The 20,893-nt window shown below is 34.0% G+C and overlaps 1 protein-coding gene across 5 annotated transcripts in view; it reads right to left on the bottom strand.

Moving 5' to 3' along the window:
* The window catches only part of LOC132696097 (breast cancer anti-estrogen resistance protein 3 homolog), a 105,599-nt gene extending 84,991 nt beyond the window's left edge, over positions 1 to 20,608 (bottom strand). Inside the window, exons 1-2 of one of the 5 annotated variants that reach the window (XM_060660711.1) lie at positions 20,496 to 20,608; positions 12,649 to 12,893 (exon numbers count right to left, since the gene is read on the bottom strand). In XM_060660711.1, coding sequence (XP_060516694.1) covers positions 12,649 to 12,694 — 46 coding nt within the window. In that variant the 5' untranslated portion in view covers positions 12,695 to 12,893; positions 20,496 to 20,608. Of the gene's footprint in view, positions 1 to 12,648; positions 12,925 to 15,700; positions 20,383 to 20,410 lie in introns of those variants that run through there. The other 4 variants (XM_060660707.1, XM_060660708.1, XM_060660709.1 and 1 more) reach the window with 4 other exon arrangements.
* Between the last annotated feature and the right edge of the window lie 285 nt (positions 20,609 to 20,893).

Here is a 20,893-nt window from a genome sequence, read left to right as displayed (position 1 = left end):
TGGTGAAGTCTTGGTCAAGATTGAAAATAGCGAGGGTATACTCTATATTTCGAAAGACTGGGTACAGGAATTAATTACCATAAGCAAATTGGTATTTAAAAGAATACGAGTACTGTCTCGTTTGAACTTTTACGAGTACTACGATAGAATATTGTATTTGACTATACATGAAAATTTACTGGAAGACGCCAAAATCTTTCCGCATATAGAATATTTATGTTCTACAGAAGAGAGTGAGCAGAGCTACTGCATGGAGGACTACCCCCATAAAAAAAAGTAAAAAAAAAACAAGTAATTGCGTAAAATAACTTTATTAAAGAAAAAAAAAATAACAACAAAATATATTCAAACAAAACATGGTACCACCGGAATGAAACCATCAGAAATTACCCCAACAACGGAGATTCTCGCATATAATTTACCAAAAAAAATTTGCAGTGCAAAAGTCAAAGTTCAAAGCTGGCGATGCAGTGAGCATAAGTCGCACAAAATCGGTTTTTGACAAAAGCTATGAAATTAATTGGACACCCCGAAAATTTCAAGATTGTTAAAGTAAGTGGTTCCTTCCCTCTTACGTATATTTTGGAAGATATGGAGGGGCGTTAAATCAAAGCTTCGTTTTATGAAGTCGAATTACAAAAACCGTACTACCAAATAGTCGATCGACTATTTGGTAGTACGGTTTTTGTAATTCGACTTCATAAAACGAAGCTTTGATTTAACGCCCCTCCATATCTTCCAAAATATACGTAAGAGGGAAGGAACCACTTACTTTAACAATCTTGAAATTTTCGGGGTGTCCAATTAATTTCATAGCTTTTGTCAAAAACCGATTTTGTGCGACTTATGCTCACTGCATCGCCAGCTTTGAACTTTGACTTTTGCACTGCAAATTTTTTTTGGTAAATTATATGCGAGAATCTCCGTTGTTGGGGTAATTTCTGATGGTTTCATTCAGGTGGTACCATGTTTTGTTTGAATATATTTTGTTGTTATTTTTTTTTTCTTTAATAAAGTTATTTTACGCAATTACTTGTTTTTTTTTTACTTTTTTTTATGGGGGTAAGGATAAAACATACACACACACTGAATTTTAAAAATACATTTATTATTATTAGTTTACAGGTAAATTTCTATTAAAACACAGGTATGTCCCATGCTATCCTTTTGTTGATATCTTGTTTTATCTGCATTTTTCCAAAACGCATGTAGTCCTCCATGCAGTAGCTCTGCTCACTCTCTTCTGTAGAACATAAATATTCTATATGCGGAAAGATTTTGGCGTCTTCCAGTAAATTTTCATGTATAGTCAAATACAATATTCTATCGTAGTACTCGTAAAAGTTCAAACGAGACAGTACTCGTATTCTTTTAAATACCAATTTGCTTATGGTAATTAATTCCTGTACCCAGTCTTTCGAAATATAGAGTATACCCTCGCTATTTTCAATCTTGACCAAGACTTCACCATCACATTGTAGACAGCTGAGTTTGAAGCAGGTTAAATACATAACTTTACCAGTCGGGCCTGCTAACAATAACAATGGAAGCTGTTGTATTAATTCTGTGAAGTCTATCTCGTCGAACGAAATGCTTCTTTTCTCCGCCAAAACGTAGGGGATAAAGCTCACTTTCACTGCCGGAGCGAAGATTCTTGCTGGGCTAAGACCTGAGGTAATTTCTAGTCCGAATTCCGGCAGCGTAATTGCTGCCTCGTAAATGTATTTTTGTTGGCGGATTATTTCCGCATTGACCACAAATCTTCCCCACGAATCCAATGCTTGCGTTGGATAATTTTCGACTTCGGACATTTTTCTCACTCTGCACTTATCACGAAATTGTATGAGTGGAAACTGAATAAAAAATTAAAATTTCTTATAGCTTATATATGTATAACCCCACCCATTCCCCCAGATCCAAAGCGAACGCCGCACATACTTGTTTCGACAGGAAAAAAACCTGACGGAGAACCTCCATCCATCCCGATTTTTTTTTTTTAGACAAGCTCTGACAAGAAAAAAGTACGTATCAAATAATGCGCCATTTTAAAAGGGGACATATTATCAATAGTGAAACTATTTATATTAAGATATACCTTTATCCTCTTTGCAAATAATTTTCTACTCGCTCACAGGTAGGATCATGAAGATCCTTCAATATTTTGTTGCACCAGGTATTTAGCTTAGCCTAGAATTCTTTTGAAAAATTATTATTTTTAAAAAAGGCGCGCGCTAGATCAGTTGCCGTTTCAGCGATATTTCCTTGTTTCCCGTGTCGGAGTTTATCTCTTTTCTTTTGTGCATATTCTTGTTTTAATTAAATCTTGATTATGTTTTTATGCCAATTTTGACGATCATCTAATTTTTTGTAACTAAAATTAATTCAATAGAAACAATTAAGGCGAGATGATGCCCGGCAGCTGTTATATTAGGTATGAAAAAGTCAATTTGGATGAAGGAGATGCTTCTTTTGTCCCGACAATGTACAAGAATAAACCTGTCTAACCATAGCAAAATGGGGCCCAAAACTGTGACACTAGGCGAGAGTATGCGTTATTTGGAAGTTAAATTTTAAAAATCCTTTGTAAAATATTCACGGGGAGGGTGTCAAGGCGTCAATTTTTATAAACATCGGAGGTCAATGTCGGAGAAATAAGGGTTCTACCCTTTTCTCCTCGTCTCTTTTTAACTCCGTTTTGAGTAATTTGTAATAATTTGAGAAAAAAAAATTCAGTACCCGAAAAATGGACACACATTTGCAAGCAAAACAAAAAAAAATAGGATACAAAAAAAAAACTATAAAATATAGGCGCCAATGCAGACAATAGTTTAAATACGGGAAGTTACATTTTTAAACATAAATTCAGATTTTCGGTGGCAATATAACTCTATTTTTCGTGTTTGTTAAGATTTATATACATAATATCAAACCAGGCTTTGGAAACGTCTGGTTAAGGCCACAGGCCATTAGCTTCTAAATAAACGCGAGATATCATGAAAACCGAAAAAGTTTGAATGGAATCTAACGTTTCCTTTTGTTTCTCAAAAATAGTAATTAAGCGGAAAAGTACTCATAGTATATTGATTAATTGTAGAAATGTCTCATTTTCTACAAAACAACTTAAGTTAAATAAAATGCAAATTAAATTATTATAAATTACCGCTTTGTTGTATTCGCTATTTACTATGCCCCAACCTACGACCACACTGGAGGGTAGCTTAAAATTTGACCTGCTTGGTTTACCTGCCTTTCGTAGGAATGCGGGTTGTTTCACGTGTCAGTCGAAGTTTAAAGAAGCGTTTGTGTTAAGGGTTCGTTTCTGTTATACGCGTTTGTTGCTTAATGCAATATCGCCAACGAGTTTAAGTTTTGTGTTCAATGTGTGTGTTCATATACGGATAAATAAAACAAAAAAGACTGGAAAAAGATAGGTAAGAAGCTTTCGGAATTGCGACTTTAATGAGTAACCGCGTAACATTTTGACCTAGTATTATGTATATGTTCGACGAGGTTTCTATACTTAATTAAAAAAAATTGGGGAGTGATCAAAGGAGGCTGAGGTCGGAGATACGGATCTTGGTTAGTATCCATTTTTGTTTAATAAAACAACCAAAAATGCTCGCTTACGTTTTTGAAGTAGGTAAAAAGGAAACAGAATTTTAATAGAAATAACGCACGATATATCTCCCAAAAAATTCAGCCATATGAACAACGCGAAGAAGTTAAGCAGATAAAATTTTACAAGATTTTTGGGGGGCCAAGTGTAAATTCGGATTGTGGAAAGTAACAGATAGAGAGAATGAGTGACCAATATAGAAAAAGAGAGACAGAAAGGTAGATTTATTTAAACGTTTCTCAATCATCCACCCATCGGAGATAATAAATAACATTCGCTAGTTTTTTTTTGCATGTATTGAGTTAAGTTCGGAATAGAAATATATCAATAGTAACAATTTAAATATGGTAATTTTTGGGGATTGTTATACGTCCGCCAGCGTATTAAAAATATGGTTTTAGGGGTTAGAACTTTTAAGTTTCAAGAAAAAAAAACTCATGTTGAAATTTTTGTATTCGGAAGCTTCTGTTGTTTATTAATTTATAGACACTGGAAAATATAATAATAAAACATCCTACAGTTGACATACGTGTCCTCTTAAACTCGAAAAGAGCTAATTTATCTTAGAAGAATACGTATTTTTGGTAAAATAGATATTTTTTATATTAAATATGTGACCGATCGATGTAATTCGTCAAGCAGAAACCGAAAAGAAAAGTGACGCTTGTGGTGTTTGCTGACAATCCGACCCTGCTCCGTGTACAAATGCAATGACATTTCGGCAGGGCTATAGGCTACGAAACCTTTCAAACTCGAAAAGGACGAACTGTTTTAAAGAAAAAAGGTACTTCATTTTTGGTAAAAGTAATAGATAATTTTTTTTTTCGCTAAATATTCCACAGATCGATGTAACTCGTCAAGCAGAATCCGAGAAGAAAAGTGACCAGGGGTGCTGTTTGCTTACAATCCGACCCTGCTTCGTGTACAAATGCAATGCCATTTCGGCAGGGCTATAGGCTACGAAACCTTTCGAACTCGAAAAGGCGCTACTAATTTTGAATAGGTACTTAATATTGGGTAAAAGTAATAGATAAGATTGTTTTACATTAAATATTTGACAGATCGATGTAACTCGTCAAGCGGAATCCGAGAAGAAAAATGACGGATGTGCTGTTTGCTGATAGTCCAGAACGGCTTCGTGTACAAATGCATGGCGGGGCGACCAGAAAGTTTTCGAAACTGCGTGAGTGGAAGTCTGCGTTGGACAAATTTTGAAAATATCTGAAGGTTTAACGAATTTTGGAGAATTCGACAGAGCTACAGACTACGAAACCTTTCGAAATGAACACACGTGTCCTGTTGAACTTGAAAAAGACGAAATTATTTTTAAAAAGGTATATTGTTGCTAAATAATAGATTTTTTTTTAATTAAAATATTTGACAGATCATGGTAACTCGTGAAGCAACATCTCAGAATTGAATCGGGGAACGAGGAATCAAAAAAAGGTTAACAATTTGGATCATTTTGGAAGATACATACGCCGCGCTTTTCAAAGCGGACAGACGTGCCCTTGTCCAACTGAAACGAACACACGTGTCCTGTTGAACTTGAAAAAAGACGAAATTATTTTTAAAAAGGTATATTGTTGCTAAATAATAGATTTTTTTTTAATTGAAATATTTGACAGATCATGGTAACTCGTGAAGCAACATCTCAGAATTGAATCGGCGAGTTGTGTATTTGCTGGCAATCCGAGCCTGCTTGGATCATTTTGGAAGATACATACGCCTGCGCTTTTCAAAGCGGAGAGACGTGCCCGTGTCCAACTTGACAAAGGCGGAATTATTTTAGGAGAGGTATCTTATTTGTAAAAAAAAAATATACAATTTTTAAGTAACATATTTGACAGACCATGGCAACTAGTAAAGCAGAATCCGAGAATTCAATCGGCGGCTGTATGTTGACTGACAAGAATATAATTGCTGTTAATCCGGCCCTGCTTCTTGTACAAATGCATAGTGGGGAGACATGAACATTTTTCGAAATTGTGGCCCTATCCTCTTGGGATTCTACGTTGGACAAATTCTGAAAACGACCCAGAAATATAATTGGTGAGAAAATAGTTTTTTTGTTGTGTTAACAGTTAACAATTTTTTATTTTGGAAATAAGGGGTTTCAGTGTGTACTGGTATTAGTGAATCAATTTAATGACCTCAGCATCTCTAAACCCCCATCTTGAGACGCGTTAACGATCCGGATCGAGTTACGTCGCGTAATTGTGTCACTTTTTTAATTAAAAAATGAAAGAGATGTACCTACCATACTTTTGAAACCCATACTCCCCTTTGGAGGTGATGAAATAAGTTTTGGCATAAAATATAAGTTCCTCGTATTACTTTGATATGATAAGTATAAGTCTTGCCTGTTTTTTTTTTAAAGGAGGTTCAAACCCGTGCGAGGTGAGGTTTGATATATGAAACAGACCAGTCATGGGGACACGAGATATGCAAAGTTTCAGCGTAGTCGTCGCCACATTGCTGCCAACACTGCATATATAAGGAATCACGAACCATTCAGGTAAAATTTTGAAAACACATATTTATGGCAATATAGAACCTCTCTTTTTTTTAACAGGAATATTGAGACTTAGACCAGTATCTTTTTAAGTAGGCATGTGGGGTAAAGAAGACGCAGAAGCTTCAGTCGGGTACCATCGGCAACGTAGGCGATTGATATATTTCCACCACTACATATGTTGGATTGGAATTTCCCATTTGATGCTTTGACTGACTAAATGAGGAAACTTGGAGGTAAGCTCTTACGGAATTCTATCGAAATATGTTTAGTAACATATTGGTGCATTACTCTGTCTTCCAGTCAGTTTCACATAAACTTTGCACGTATTATAGAAATGCCACCTACTTTTTTTGTGTTAATATTATTGAAAGTAGTAGCTGGTAGCTGTAGTCGTAAGCCCAGAGAGTCTCTGTTTTGAACATAATACACAAAATGGGGCGTTCAAAAACAATAGACTGCATGCCTTTTAGAGTCGGCGTAAACTATGGTCATATACCCCTGATCAAATTCAGAACTAGAAAATCGTTGTGTCTCTGCATTAAAAATAATAGTAAAATTTATTGTAGGCACCAAGTAGAGTATCGAAAATTTCCATTTTTAGTGCCAAATTGGTTACTCCAGTAAATTCCAACTGTTCTAATTTTTTTTTAATAATTTATGATGTTAGTGAGTTTCATTGCAATTATTTGTTGCTTATATTTTCTGCGCATTAAACCTTAATTAAAAATACGCTATTCGTTAACGCAGGTAGAATTAATGACGCTGACTAACCTGATTTTGTCCAGGGGGGCGTAGTACGGTAACTTGTACTGTGATGTTTGGTAGTTTGGCGGTGAGCTCTCATTTATAAAACTGGGGAATGTTTCGTTATCTTCAAATCGTAAACACGTATCATTAGAATCATATTTTTAAAATATTGATTAGGACATGTACTAAGTAACTAAATGCTCTAGCAAAAATATTCACACATATTGCGTAAAACGTACAAATTTAAATTAGAGAAAATTAACTATTTTTAGAGGTTGGTTTTTCAAAAAGGCGGGGATTTAGTTAAAGAACAGATAGAGACTAAAGGGAAGCTCTATGAGAAAAGTTAGAATTAAAAAATCGATGTTTTCGTGTCATAGCGAAAGATGGATTATTATTAAAAATAATACTTGCATTAATTGTAGTCACCATTTGTGAAAAATATGGAAAATATCCTCTAGGTTCGCATACCTTTTTTTTAATTTTTCTAACGTGGCTAACAAAATACACAGACAGAAAAGTTTAGATCCTGTTCGTTAATGTAGCGCATAGAAAAAAAATTAGAAAGAGAACGTTTCGTGTATGGCATTCGTAGTTAGTACGGATTATTAATCTAAAGGCTGCAAGACAGTGAAAGAGTGATGTGCTTAAGTGTGGTTCAGAGAGGTTATTTGGGCTGTAGAAGTTTTTCTTTGAACAGGGTTCAACTAGCGTCTCCTAGAGCGTTAGCAGAGAAGAGTATTACAGTATTTAGTATAAGCGTCCAGATTTCATTGTTGTTGAAATTGCCATAGAAACACACTTTCATGTAGTAGTCGCAGCAGCTTTAAAGTATATGACTTTTTAGTTAAGATGCCTTTCGAGTTTGCTTTATGGCTTGATAGGAAATTAAAGGGTAGATACAGATAAGTTACGAAAAAAAGTATGTACACTATCCTCAAAGATCAGCAATAAATAAAACAAATTGATGAAATAGTAAAGTTGACTGCGATATCTTAAAATCATCAATAAGATAGATAAATTAATTTTGAAAATATTAAATAATAAAAACAAATAATAAAAATAGCAAAGAAAATCAAAATCATCAATAAGATAGATAAATTAATTTTGTAAATATTAAATAATAAAAATAAAATTATAATAGCAAAGAAAGCCTACCACGGCCACATACACATAATATTTTCGACATATGAACTTTTCCCAGATAAATAGTCAAATATTTCACGATACCTTAAAACAGAAGCATGCGGAAATATGTATGAAGTTAACGCACGGTAGATGGCTTATTAATTAAAAAGGTATATGGTTTCTAATATCCTACTTTATTAATGAAAATTTTAACCAGGTTTTTTTTTGTTTTGCAGATATTAATGGTGGTGCCTGCCAGCTTCCAGTTCCGAGAAAAGAAATCCAATACTTTTCGTCTTTATTTCCCCTGTCCTTTGTGCGCAATAAAAGTACAGTTTGTACCCGCCTGGGTACACATTCGCAGAACTATATGTTTTTAAAATAAATGTTATGGTCAATATTCACTAGGTGGGGTTACCTTATTAACGAAAATCTTATTGCAAGAGGGGACACTAGTTTACATTCGAACCGCTAGAGGGTGCAGATGGTCACGCGAACAATATGAACAAGTCTCATTGACGCCATTGCTTTTCATACGGGTGGGAAAATATCTGGGCTCTGATTGGCTTCGCCGCCATCGCAAACTAGAGGTGGGGAGATTGATTAAACCCCATTGGTGCTTGCTTATCCAATGGGGGCCAGTTTCAAGGGATTATGGGTAAAGGGGGAGGAGCTAGAGAGTCGTGGGTAAGGAGGACACGCCCACAAAAGGGAGAGGAGTGGGGTTGTCCCCAAGCATACATATCTCTACTCTCGAAAACTAAAAGTAGTAAACTGCATGGTATTCAATTTCAAAAAATAGATGTTTGCAAAAAACTTTCTCCATTTCAAATTTTTTCTATCTCTAATAGTGATAGAAGTACATTTGGACACAGACTGTATAGTTATTTCCTATATCCGAGATATAAAGTTTTGACGTCATGAGTTGTTATATATTCTCATTTTTCAAATAATTTTACTTATAACACATAGTTTTGGTGAGTTCCTACAAGAGATTACATAAAATTCTGATAATAATTTGGTGTCTTCGGTGTCAACCATTTTTTAAAAATTTTAATCGCACAGCGTTGCTTGATAAGAAAAATAAATAAAGACAAAAAAATGTAGACAAATTTTAAATCATTTTCAAATTTAGCGCCATTGCATAGCTCGTAAAAATTCGCGAGCCAAGTTCACCGGCAGGCCAGACGCTAGTATTTAATACCGCATAAGTCCGCTATGACGCGTATTTAAGTAGCCAATTGTTCCGAGAACAAAAAATAGCTCCCATTCATGAATTAATCATTCTACTATTCAAGATAAAACGTCACGACCAAATAAACAATTTCCAGCAAAGCAAAGTCATTATTAATCGGTGCGTTTGTGAAATTAAGCTCTTTCATGACCAATATGTTTATTTATAGCGTTTTAGTGAAAAATATCAAAGTTAAACAAACCTTTAGCAACGTCGACTTATTTACGGTGCTTACTTTTTAACATTTTTGCTTTAAAGAATCGTTTTCAAAATATTTGACATCTCAAAACTTGCTTAACGCTGTTCATATTTTTTACAAACCATAACCGGGTGAAAGTTGAATCGCCGACGGACGAAACACACTCACACAGACGCAAGTCTTCTCGGAATCTCTGCTGACCTCTCGATTTTGTTTTGAATGCGTTCCTGCTATCGCGGCGATATTCGACCAGGTCGCGATAATTTTTTACATAAAGTTGCAACAAGGTATTTAAACAATCGTTTCGCAAAGTACGAACAATCGCAGTTTTGTCTATACCCGTACTTAATCGAGGCAAAAGCAAAATTTGCTAATTGATATACCGGGTGACACAAGAATGTGGAAATTATTAACATTTTTCTGCACCTCCACTCTAATCAATTCTATACGCAAGAACGTTGGTATTACTAATTGTGTTAATTTTTTCGCAAATAACGAATCCTTTTATGACGAACTTGGATATGATCGAAGTTTGAAGACGTTGGAAGGAATCTGGTAAAAGATGAAGAACTTACCTACTTTGAGTAGAAGCTGGATTTAAAAGTTTAAAAAAATCATAAAATAACTAGTGGAAAAATGGTTGATACTTATTAATAATAATTAGAGAAGGCTTTGGGGATTAGAAAATATTCACAAGCTTACACATGATATATCATTGAGAATAGAACTTTCCAAAGAAAGAATCGGAATGGTGGAAAATTTATGAGGAAGAGAAAAAAGAAAGTTAGTGGTGATGGGGAAGTCCATGTACAGTTCCCAGTAAATTACAAATTCCATAAAAAAGCATGGATTACCTTAGATATTTTAACGAATGAATTGCGGAAATGCTATGGCGAGTTACTACCTACGTAATAACCGAAGTTAGTGTTTATACCACCAAATACCAGTTCCAAACTAGGGCCTATGGACAAGGTGTCTTCTACCAAAAAAAATTCCGAGAATCCATGGAAATCTCTAAACAACCTTTCATCAATATGGGATTCAGTCATCCGAGGCAATGGTCGTACCCTTCATTTAGCTCCGGACCTCCAAACAACCAATAACCAACTCAAAGTGTTTTTCTCGCCGACCTCTTCTTTCGATGTATTTTATTGATAGTGGCGGTGGAAATTTTTCTGTCAACCTTGTGAATGATTTCGATTAAGGCTATGACTTGACATTAGCCGAATGGCTGAAAAAAGTTGGACAGGAATATGTTGAATATTCTTGAAAATCAATGAGTTTGAAAGTGTTGAATACTTGGATAATGATGCCATTGCTGCTTCTGTGACTTCTTTATTTCATATTGACGATGAGAAAGCTAAAGATAAGGAACCTGTGAGTTGAGACTAGATTCAATCACACCAGACGCACTTCAACATATTGATAATATTCATCATTTCCTTCAGTCAGGAAATAAAACGCAATAAAAAAAAACAAAAATATATTTTTCTTTTTTTTCTATAATATTGCAAAATATATTATTAGTAATTTAATATAAATACCATATATTTTATATTTATCAACATTTAACGTTTATTGCGATCTTTGCTTATAACAAATCGCTTTCGCTGGTCTCCTGTGGTTCGTTATAATCGAACATTACTGTAGATTATTTTTGATGAAAATCTAAGTCGGATATTTACCAACATTTTTTTAGAATTTTAGTTTCAAAATGTTGTTAAAAAGTGCCTGTTTCAAACTCGTGCGTTTTCATCAATATTTTAAAAAAACTAGGTTATTCTAAAAAAAATAGTACATTCAAAATTATTAACATTTAATAAAAATAAAAAAATAAAATGATAAATAAAAGGGTCTTATTCTGCGTAGAACAATCTTTTTGATACAAAAGTACAAAAAAAAATCATACCGCCTAAAAGTGACAGATTGTTTCCACTTTCTTGTGCCACAGTGTAAACGGGGTGATTCGAAAAGATAGGTCAACCCGTCAATGATAGATTTTTTTGCGTGAAAATGTGTTAGGACATTTTCCATTTTTTGCTCACGGTTTTTACAATACAAAGCGGTTTGTCCTGGTGGGTTAGACTTTTTAAATAAATATTGTAAATACCAGCAGGAAAACGGTGTGTCTTTTATCTTTTTGTTTATTAAACTCCTTACTTTGCATATTATTTTCTCTCTTATGGGCATAACTTTGATAAAAATGCGTCATAAATTGTATTCGCATTATGATATTTTAATTACAAAAAAAAAGATAGAAGGTTCTTTGAAGATATTTTAATCTTCCTGGTGTAGATTTCATACGTAAAAATCTTTTGTTATTGTCAGTTATTACTGTCATTTATTTCCCAATGATTATTGGTCATGCCCAATATCTCAAAAATCACTATTGATGTAAAAAAACAAGACAGATATCTATTTTAAAACCATAACTGATAAAATTTTGGAGTGATAATAAAGTACAGAACACTCCTTTTTCTGCTAATAGCCGTTCTTAGATATAAAGTTTACAAAAAGATAATTTTTTGAACCCCCTGTATTATAGAAAATTAAAAATAGCATAATTGAGAATATTTCCACACAAAGACATTACGGCCCACTGTCGGACTCCTCTTGTATAGAACGATGAAGTTGAAACTTTATACTGTCCTTGAAATAATACAAAAACAAGAAATACCTTAAATATGGAAATGTAAATATAGCGTGCATTCGAAAAATTGTGGAGCGCCATTGCGATTTTGGAACCGGTAAAAAACAATTTTCAACAAAATTCCGCACTTTATTTACCCATTTTCGAAATTCAGAATTTAACATCCAGCACAAGAGGTATATTTTAAAACGAGTATCAGATTTTTTAGTATCATACCAATGGCGTCACTCTGGATAATTAATATGTTATCTTTTTTTATTGCTGTGTTATTTTCTCTAGTTTATGAAAACATAGCACCGATATTAAAAATTATCTTTTAATTGCGACGACTTAAGCAAAAATATAAAAAAGTGGGTAATAATAAAAGACATCAGCAATTGTAATAAGAATAAAAACTGCCAAAGCTCGAAACCAATGCCACATTTGAAATAAACAATAAAATAAAATAAAAGATTTTCTCAGCATTCGTACAAAAGATGAATACAAAACGGATTCGAAGTCTATTCGGATTTATCTCTTTCTCAAAATGACGGATTTAAAGCTTTTGGTGACTTACTGTTTAAACTGGACCGTTTCTTCAGTTTGCTGGCACTTTTTCCCATAGTTTAGGCTACTACAGGGAACTGGCTCACATTATCGATGCAATTTACATGTTCATTCAATGTAAAAATCGGATAGGGACACCAACACAAACACTCGCGATTAGATAAGGAACTTGCCCAAAAATTCGACGCGAAAACGCGACCACATTCTCCTTTTTTTTTTGCTCGGTTATCGTTCCGCGAACTCGTCGTCAAATATCTAAAATATCAAGTTAATGTATCGCTAGACGCTAGTCAAAACAGCAGGTTCGTGTGTCATTTTTTTTCGCCGCCAGGTTTAAATAGAACCGACGAAGAAAATTAAACAAATTTGGACATGCTCTTAGGGTTCGTTTCTGCACGATTCCTTGATTTTTTATTAAAATAATAAAAACACTTCCTGTATAATAAGATGCTCATTTTATGCTCTTAAAGAGTGTGATTTTAAGTAGAAAAGTTGGAACAAACCTGTCTTGACATTTTCATAAAATTTTTTGATGCAGGCTGAACGTCATGATGTATTTGTTTTATCATGTTTTAATTAGAACTAATAATTTACTGTTAATTAGCCAGGAGCGCCCAGTCGAAATCATTCACGAACGCCACTGATTTAAAAAAAATTGAACATTTTCTTCTCTTAAAACTTAACATTCTGTAGCCAAAAACTACGGATTAAAATTTTTCAAAGAAACTTCCACAGGCTACTGTAATACTATTTGCGAAACTTCTGGATTGCGCCAGCTTTCACCAATGCTCTGAAGAAGCCAAAAGGATTATTGGCGAAACGTCAACAAATTCAATTCAACCAAAACGGACGTAGGAGGAATAAGGAAGTTTTGTAAATAGTACGCATTAGGGACTTACGGCGTTAGGGATTGACATCGTATTTTGGAACATCCTGTATCGTAACCCTATTACTAGAAGGGAACACTAAAATTATTTCAATTTACCTCGCATAGTCTTTTTCAGTAACGGCCCTCATAAAGTAGCCCCGTTTTTAAAAATTCAAATATACATCTCCTTATTTTTGCCAAATTTTTGTAAATTATTGTATCACGGAATCGAGAAAGAAGTGAGTCCGGCTCTGTTTGCTTACTGTTTGCTTATTACACGAGTGTCATTAGCAAATACCAGATTTAAATTGTCAATATTGCATTACCTTTTATAATTCAGGTGGGGTGTGGCTCAAATTATATTATCTTTGCTATTGAGGTCACATTAATACTAGTAGAAAATATGATGACAATAAATAAATAAAATAAATAAATAAATAATGTATTAATTTAAAACAATTTGGGTTATATTCGTATTCAATACGCTTTTCAATAGAACCGCCAGAAAACAAATGAAAACAAAAAGAAGTAATTTAGATTAAACAAATAAAAAATACCAATGCAGTGGTTTTACACTCAATAATAAAACTTCTGATGTGGAACTTAAATGCTCTAATGTTACCCAGATTTTATATTGGGAGGATTTGCTATAACACTTCACAGCATTGTAACTAAAAAACCTCTTAAACAGAAGTGTTTGATGACGGGGGAAGCGATAAAAACCATGTCGGGTTAAATGCCTATGGACGGTGCCAGATGTAATTAGCTTAGTAATTAAATAAGAAGGAGCTTCATTTTTTGTGAGTTTATATATAAGATGAGAAGTTTATATATAGAAGAATTTTTCGGACTATCTGATACGTGACGAAAACTTGAGCAGTCCATAGTATGAGTATTGTATATAGTATGAGCTCTCTTCACTCATTAATTATTACCGGGAGAGTATAAGACTGTCATAAAGACTATCATAAAGAGTTCACTTATTTTTTTTTATGCAAATATAGTGAGTTATGTTTATAATATGATTTTTGAAATATTTTATTAACATGATTATAAACCGCAAAACTAGAATCAATAAGAATTTTTATTCTCCATTTAAAAATTTGTTAAAGTTGTCATTGATAGTAATAATTTCCTTTTTGCATCCAAAAGCCGTAATTTTTGTTTTCTGACTGTTCAGTTTTAAACAATGCGCGATGGAAATAGTTTGAATAACACCCAAATCGCCATTAATTTTATTTACAGCTAAATTCCAGTTGCCCAACTCAAAAGAAAAATATATCTGAAAGTCGTACGTTATTTCTATTATTATGAATATAAATACTAGATATTTGTAAATATTAAAAACTTTCTCTACAAGAGCCCATGTTCTTCATTTTTTAATTTTTTTCATTGATCTTATGGTCCTCTTCTCTATAATAAAAACTTTTTTCATGTCAGAAGCACTACCCCAAAATTTTATGCCATATTGTACTACAGATTTAAAATGAGTACAATAGGCAGTGGTTAAGGTTTCTTCTCTAATATACCTACTGATTGCCCTCATAGCTTAACCTACCCTGATTGATTTTGTACATACATTTCGTATGAAGTTCATTTTTATGAATCAGGTTATCCGAATATGTGGGCGTGCTGGTTTATAAAGTGAGCGCCTAATATGAACTTCCAATTATGATGCAGTTCAACCAAGCTGATTTGTTGAAATATTCAGAAAAATTGTCGAATTTGTGGTTGTTGTAACTGAAGGGAAAATTTTCTGAATCTTTTGTAAGCTGGTTCTGTCAGTTGGATGCGGCTCGACAAAAAAACTACACTAGAATATGTTTTAATGTAAAAATAGGATTTTGTGAATCCAAAAATTAAAATCTTTGTGATTTATTAATTGAGTTTTATCGATACCAATGATCGACATTGGTAACATTATGGAATTGAACGGTCAAATTTTTTTTCAATTGACCGAAATATTTTTTAAAATTCAATGAATTTTATATTTATCTATTAATTTATTTAAGGTTAATGCTGTTTTCATGGACCTCAAACCTGTTTTGGTGCTCTGACATCCGCGAAATTGCGTTTTTGCAATTATTTTGTTGGCAACAAGATGCTTAGTTGATAAAGAACGATCTTTAGGATTCTGTATGTTTTTTCGGTATCAGGTCAATTTTATTGAAAATCAAATATGGAAGGAACAAACCGTAAATATTCCACGTCAATTGTTTTTCTTCTCTGCGACATATTTACTTAACCATCTGATAACATTCTGTAACGTTATATTTCCTGCGACGGTTCTATTTTAAAGTTAGACGCGTTTCATTTTGGGACCGATAGACTACTCAGGATATACAGGGTGTCATTCTTTGCACTTGATAAACTGTTCGGAATTCGGGAAACTTCCGTCGAATTAAATTCCAGTCGCGTTGACGCAACGTTCTAACGTGCCTACCCACAAATCACAATATTTAAACAATAAAAGCTAGTGACGCGAATTGTGCAATTGTTTGGTTATATACGTTGACGATTAATTTATGGGCTGTCACGGGTAACCCGACTCCACATATGCGTATACGTAACTTGATGCGTCGATGGGTATATACACGGTGTCCCAAAATTTGAAATTACCGTTGACGTTTTGACTGCCGTTGCAACTTTTAATCATAACGGATTGTATAACACGTTACAAGCACTAGGTGTACCTTGACCATTGTAATCATTAATAAATAACAGTAAATATGCCAGGCCGACCCTGCACCCGTTGACTAGTTGACTATATATATTTTGGATTTTACCATAGTAACGGTAAAAAAATAGCATTATCTGTTTATGTATGGCGTTGTTCTTGGTGGATTGTTTTGTTTTACCTTTGTTGTCCAAATATAATATTTAGAAAATTTCATTTTCATTGTAAGATTAGGAGCCACAAAAACTAACCAAAGTCACTAAAATCATAAAATGTGAATAGTGATTTAAAAACTAATGCGCATGCATCATGCGGCCCTAATTTTGTAATTTTGCTAATAATGATATATTAAAATTAAAAAAACCTATGAAAAATTGCTGCTGCTGCTATGCTGTGTTTCTTAATGTAAGAGGGTTATGTATCTTTATTGAAATCTAAAGCTTAGTATTCCAAATATGACGATTGTCAAGGGTCCCGAGAGTGGCAGGTAGCCGGACAGGTAGTTGAAGTTCCTTAGTGTTTAAAATTAGAATTATAGTTACTCTCCGCAGTTGTTGCCAAACTCCAACATTCAGACTGCAATCAGAAGAATATTACCCTCGATTTACTTTAAAAAATAAATACGTACCTTGGACGAAATAATGTCTGAAATGATCATTTCATTTCACCCAGGGATAAGAAGAAATTGTGGACAAAGTTATAAACGAAATGATATTTAAGAGCAGTTAAACAGTTTCAAAGGTAAAACATTATCTGGACAGAACCTGGGCAAATGAAGAATATCGCGTTGTTAAACACGGCAGTTTAAAAAATTATAAATTATAACTATTAGCAGTAAAAATAGGTTTTTGTGTGGGGACACGAACATTTCAAACAAACGAAATGGAGACTATCATCAAGTCAAAAAAAATTCATTCATTGGCTTAAAAATGAGCAATTTCAAAAATATGTCCTGAAGAATGAACTACTAGAGATTGTAAATTTGAATAAACTTCTTTGAATGAAATTTGTTGTCGACAAAATCGCTTCGAAACAAAATATAATCGCACTTCCCTTTCAGCCATATCACTGCGAATTAAACTCTCTAGAAAGTAAAAGAGTTTGTACCAAGGCATAAAATCAAATGAGGGATAAATTAGTGGATTTTGAAAAATATATGATTGAAATAGAAGAAAGAGTGTGGCAACCTGATAACATGCTCGCAAAGGCTGCAGAGCCTATTGTTATTTCTCTGGGCTCCAACGACTATAGTTCATTTGACTCCGACTATAATGTTTATTAAAGTTACCTGTTTTTGTGTTATTCTCTCAATTATCTGGTCATTTCTATAATTATAATTATATGTAATCATTACGACATAATTTTTTTTTCTACTCCGTTCAGTAAAATATCTTTATACACCGATCTAGCACGTGAGTTTCTTGTCCCGCGGAGTCGAGTCGCTTCGGACATTTCCGGGATATTAGAGCACGGGTTTGGAACCAGTCGGGTGTTTTCGGAGATATTACCGCACGGCTTGAATTTTGACATTCGTCAATTCTGACGTGTGTGTATTCGAGTGTTTTGCAAAAATATATTCAAAAACTAACGGTTGTAGGAAAAGTCTAGTATGCAACACATTTGGTCAACTTTTTAACCTACTCGTTTATTAAACATTCGCTCCGCTGCGGTCCGCTCGTGTCAAATAAATACCTGACTCGAATGCCCCTTACCACACTTGATGCATAATATACTATCAAGCTGTCCACCCTGTTTAATGATACCTGTCATTGCAAATTATTTTATTACTCTCCGCATTCCGTGAAAAAGACTTCATAAAATCGTTGTATTAATATTAAATTAAGTTCCGAAAAAAAAATCATGGCATTATTACTGATGAATCAGTTTACAATTAAAAAACATGTACATCATCAAAACCAATTGAGGCCAGTTTTTATTACGCGGTCATACAATCGGTCAGTTTTATTGCCGCTAATACGTCGACTGAGAACTAGGCAATCGGGTGATCCGAATGAGTTGCAAAATTTCTGAATATTTACGACCCTATCGGTGCGCCAACTTACGTCCGACCTACTTCCTTTTAAATAACGTAGATCTGTCGAACAATCTATACCTACGTCGATGCTGGAATTTTCTTCAAATTGAGTTTTAAGCACAACATTCTTTTCTATTGCAATGGCAATTTCAAATAGGTGGCGTTTAGATTCCCTAATTTCAACTAAGAACGTGTTTTTCCACACGAAATTCGACATATTTTAGTGAGAAAAGTGACATATGACTAAAAATACGCAAGCGGATGATTGGTTGCGTACTCCCAGTGTTATTAAGACCTATTGCTTAATATTAAGCGACGGAGTAACGTCATCATTAGCGCATACCTTGTTTTGTATCATTGGTATTAAGCGTTGAAAAAAAATATTTTTAAAAAAGTTGTAAACGTAAAACAAAAATAAAATTATTAAATTGGCGCTAATGACTTTCCGACGGTCGACATGATTATCGCGACGCGTTTTTCCAGACACCGCCATAAAATAGCAATCGATAAATATCATTCGATCGCGCCGAGTTAATCTCTCGATACGCCCCGTATATTTTATGCAAATATCCGACGAAATAAACAAGACGGTTAACCTTTGCCGACATTGCCAACCGTTTAAACAAACAATTTGCAGTAAATTACGATTTATTTATAAAGGATTACGTTGGTTTTTTGTCATCGACTCTTCGACGGGATACAGGGTGTTCGCCCATTAACGGTATACAATCCGAAATCGCACTTTTTATTATATATGTTTCGTCTTATGTTTTAACGTTGTTTATTATATACAGGGTGGTCGCTGATAAAGCGGAATTGCAGCGTTGCCGAACTAAATTCAACCACAAAAATGTCGCACTGCACCTCGAAAAGCAGACATATGAGTCAGCAATACTACCCTGGAATTGCGACATATTTTAAGTCACATCCGCAATGCAGGAATGTCAAGTAACCGCTTAATAGAAAATTGACTAACCGTTAGACACATTGGTGACTATTCAAAAATTTAATGCACCGGAATCGCTTTTACAAATGCTATTAGTATAATTAGTGTTAGTGTCACCAGATTTTGCGGTTAGATCAACACATTGAAAAAATTTGGTCATTATATTTTAAAAGCACTCAAGTGTAGGATATCTAGTACTGTTTTACAATTATACTGTGATTTTCGAAAGTGTAGATTTTTGAAAAATCGGTTTTCTGGTATAGAAAATTATGTGTTTCTATGAAAACATTTCCAAATCACTTTTTTTTCGAATAATGTAAAATTGAAATTTGTCAAATTGTAATTTTATCAACAAAAATATAATTTTATATATTTATAAATGGTATGAGAAAAAGAATAAATAAAATTAAAAATTGTTCACCCTGTATTTAAAAAACATAGTGCACTGTGTATAACTTAACAGAAAAAATATTTTCTATCGAACAACCTGTACATTTTTAAATGAATTTATATCAAGAAAACCAATGCGTATTGAAAATTATCAAATTGTGATTTTGGCACAAAGGAGTGCTAGTTTTGTCTTTCGTGTATCTCGTTTATGAAGTGGAGTTTCTCTTTAAAAGTATGTAATTTGTTTCACCCTGTATATCACAAATTACGCTCTGTGTTTACTTATAATTGTAAAATGTGATTTTTGGTTGTAGGGTATTAGTTTAGTCTTTCCTACAACTCTTTTACAAAGCGGAGCTTCCCTCTAAAAGTGTACAATTTGGCCCTTATTGTACAGTATAAAAAGACATTGAAAACAATGGAAAGAAACGGGAAGCCAAATCATCACATAAACAAAAAATATTTTTACACAATAGGGAAAGATATAATATGTCGTAGCACAAAAAATAGCATACTGTATTCCCGGGATTCTAAATATTTATACGTGGTAGGGGAAAACGAACAAATAAGATTAGAATTTTTATACCCTGTATATGCAAAGTATTGAACCGTTTTGAGCGTTGTCAACAGCAAGACTAAATTTCGTATGACACCCTGTATATTTTGGAACAGTTACTTTAAACTCTTTACAAAGTGGAGTACCCCTACAAAAATGTTCAGTCTGGCCCACCACAAAAAAAAAGTCTTAAAAACGTAGGAAAATAAAATAAAATAAAAATATACATCGAAAATAACGCAGAGTATTTAGCGCTACTTCCGCATTTTAAGGAGAGCTATCATCGGTCCCACAGAATACCTGAATATATTTATTTTTTAATTCATAGAACGAAGGCGACGAAAACCATTTCAAATCACTAACTATAACAGGCGCGGAGATTCACCGTTCACAAATCACAATCACACGAAAACGGCAGGAAAAGTCTCTCTATATGGACGCACGACGAAAGCGCAAGTGATCCGTGAGCGGAAACAAATAAGACTCGAAAAAGGCAGCAGCGGATCGGGCGGCACCACTGGGTGGCCGGGCCGACTACGGAAAAATTACGCGGTACCGACAAGGTCGTCGATGGAACGTAGCGAATTAGTTTGTGATATTTCAACATCTGTGGGACATTTGGATATCGACGTTACAGGTAAAGCAAAACGGTATACCTAGCGGAACGTAGGGGCTGACGCGGTTCGGGATACGTCACGCAAAATAACAGTTTACTTAGAGAATCGTAAAGTATTAGCCCCGTAGCGTACTCATAAATGGCTGAGTTTGGAAATTATGTTTAAT

This window comes from Cylas formicarius, unplaced genomic scaffold (assembly GCF_029955315.1).
Source record: "Cylas formicarius isolate icCylForm1 unplaced genomic scaffold, icCylForm1.1 PGA_scaffold_1__22_contigs__length_36826433, whole genome shotgun sequence".
Classification (NCBI taxonomy): domain Eukaryota; kingdom Metazoa; phylum Arthropoda; class Insecta; order Coleoptera; family Brentidae; genus Cylas; species Cylas formicarius.
The sequence above is the reverse complement of the archived record's forward strand: the minus strand, read 5'-3'. Positions and strand labels throughout refer to the sequence as shown.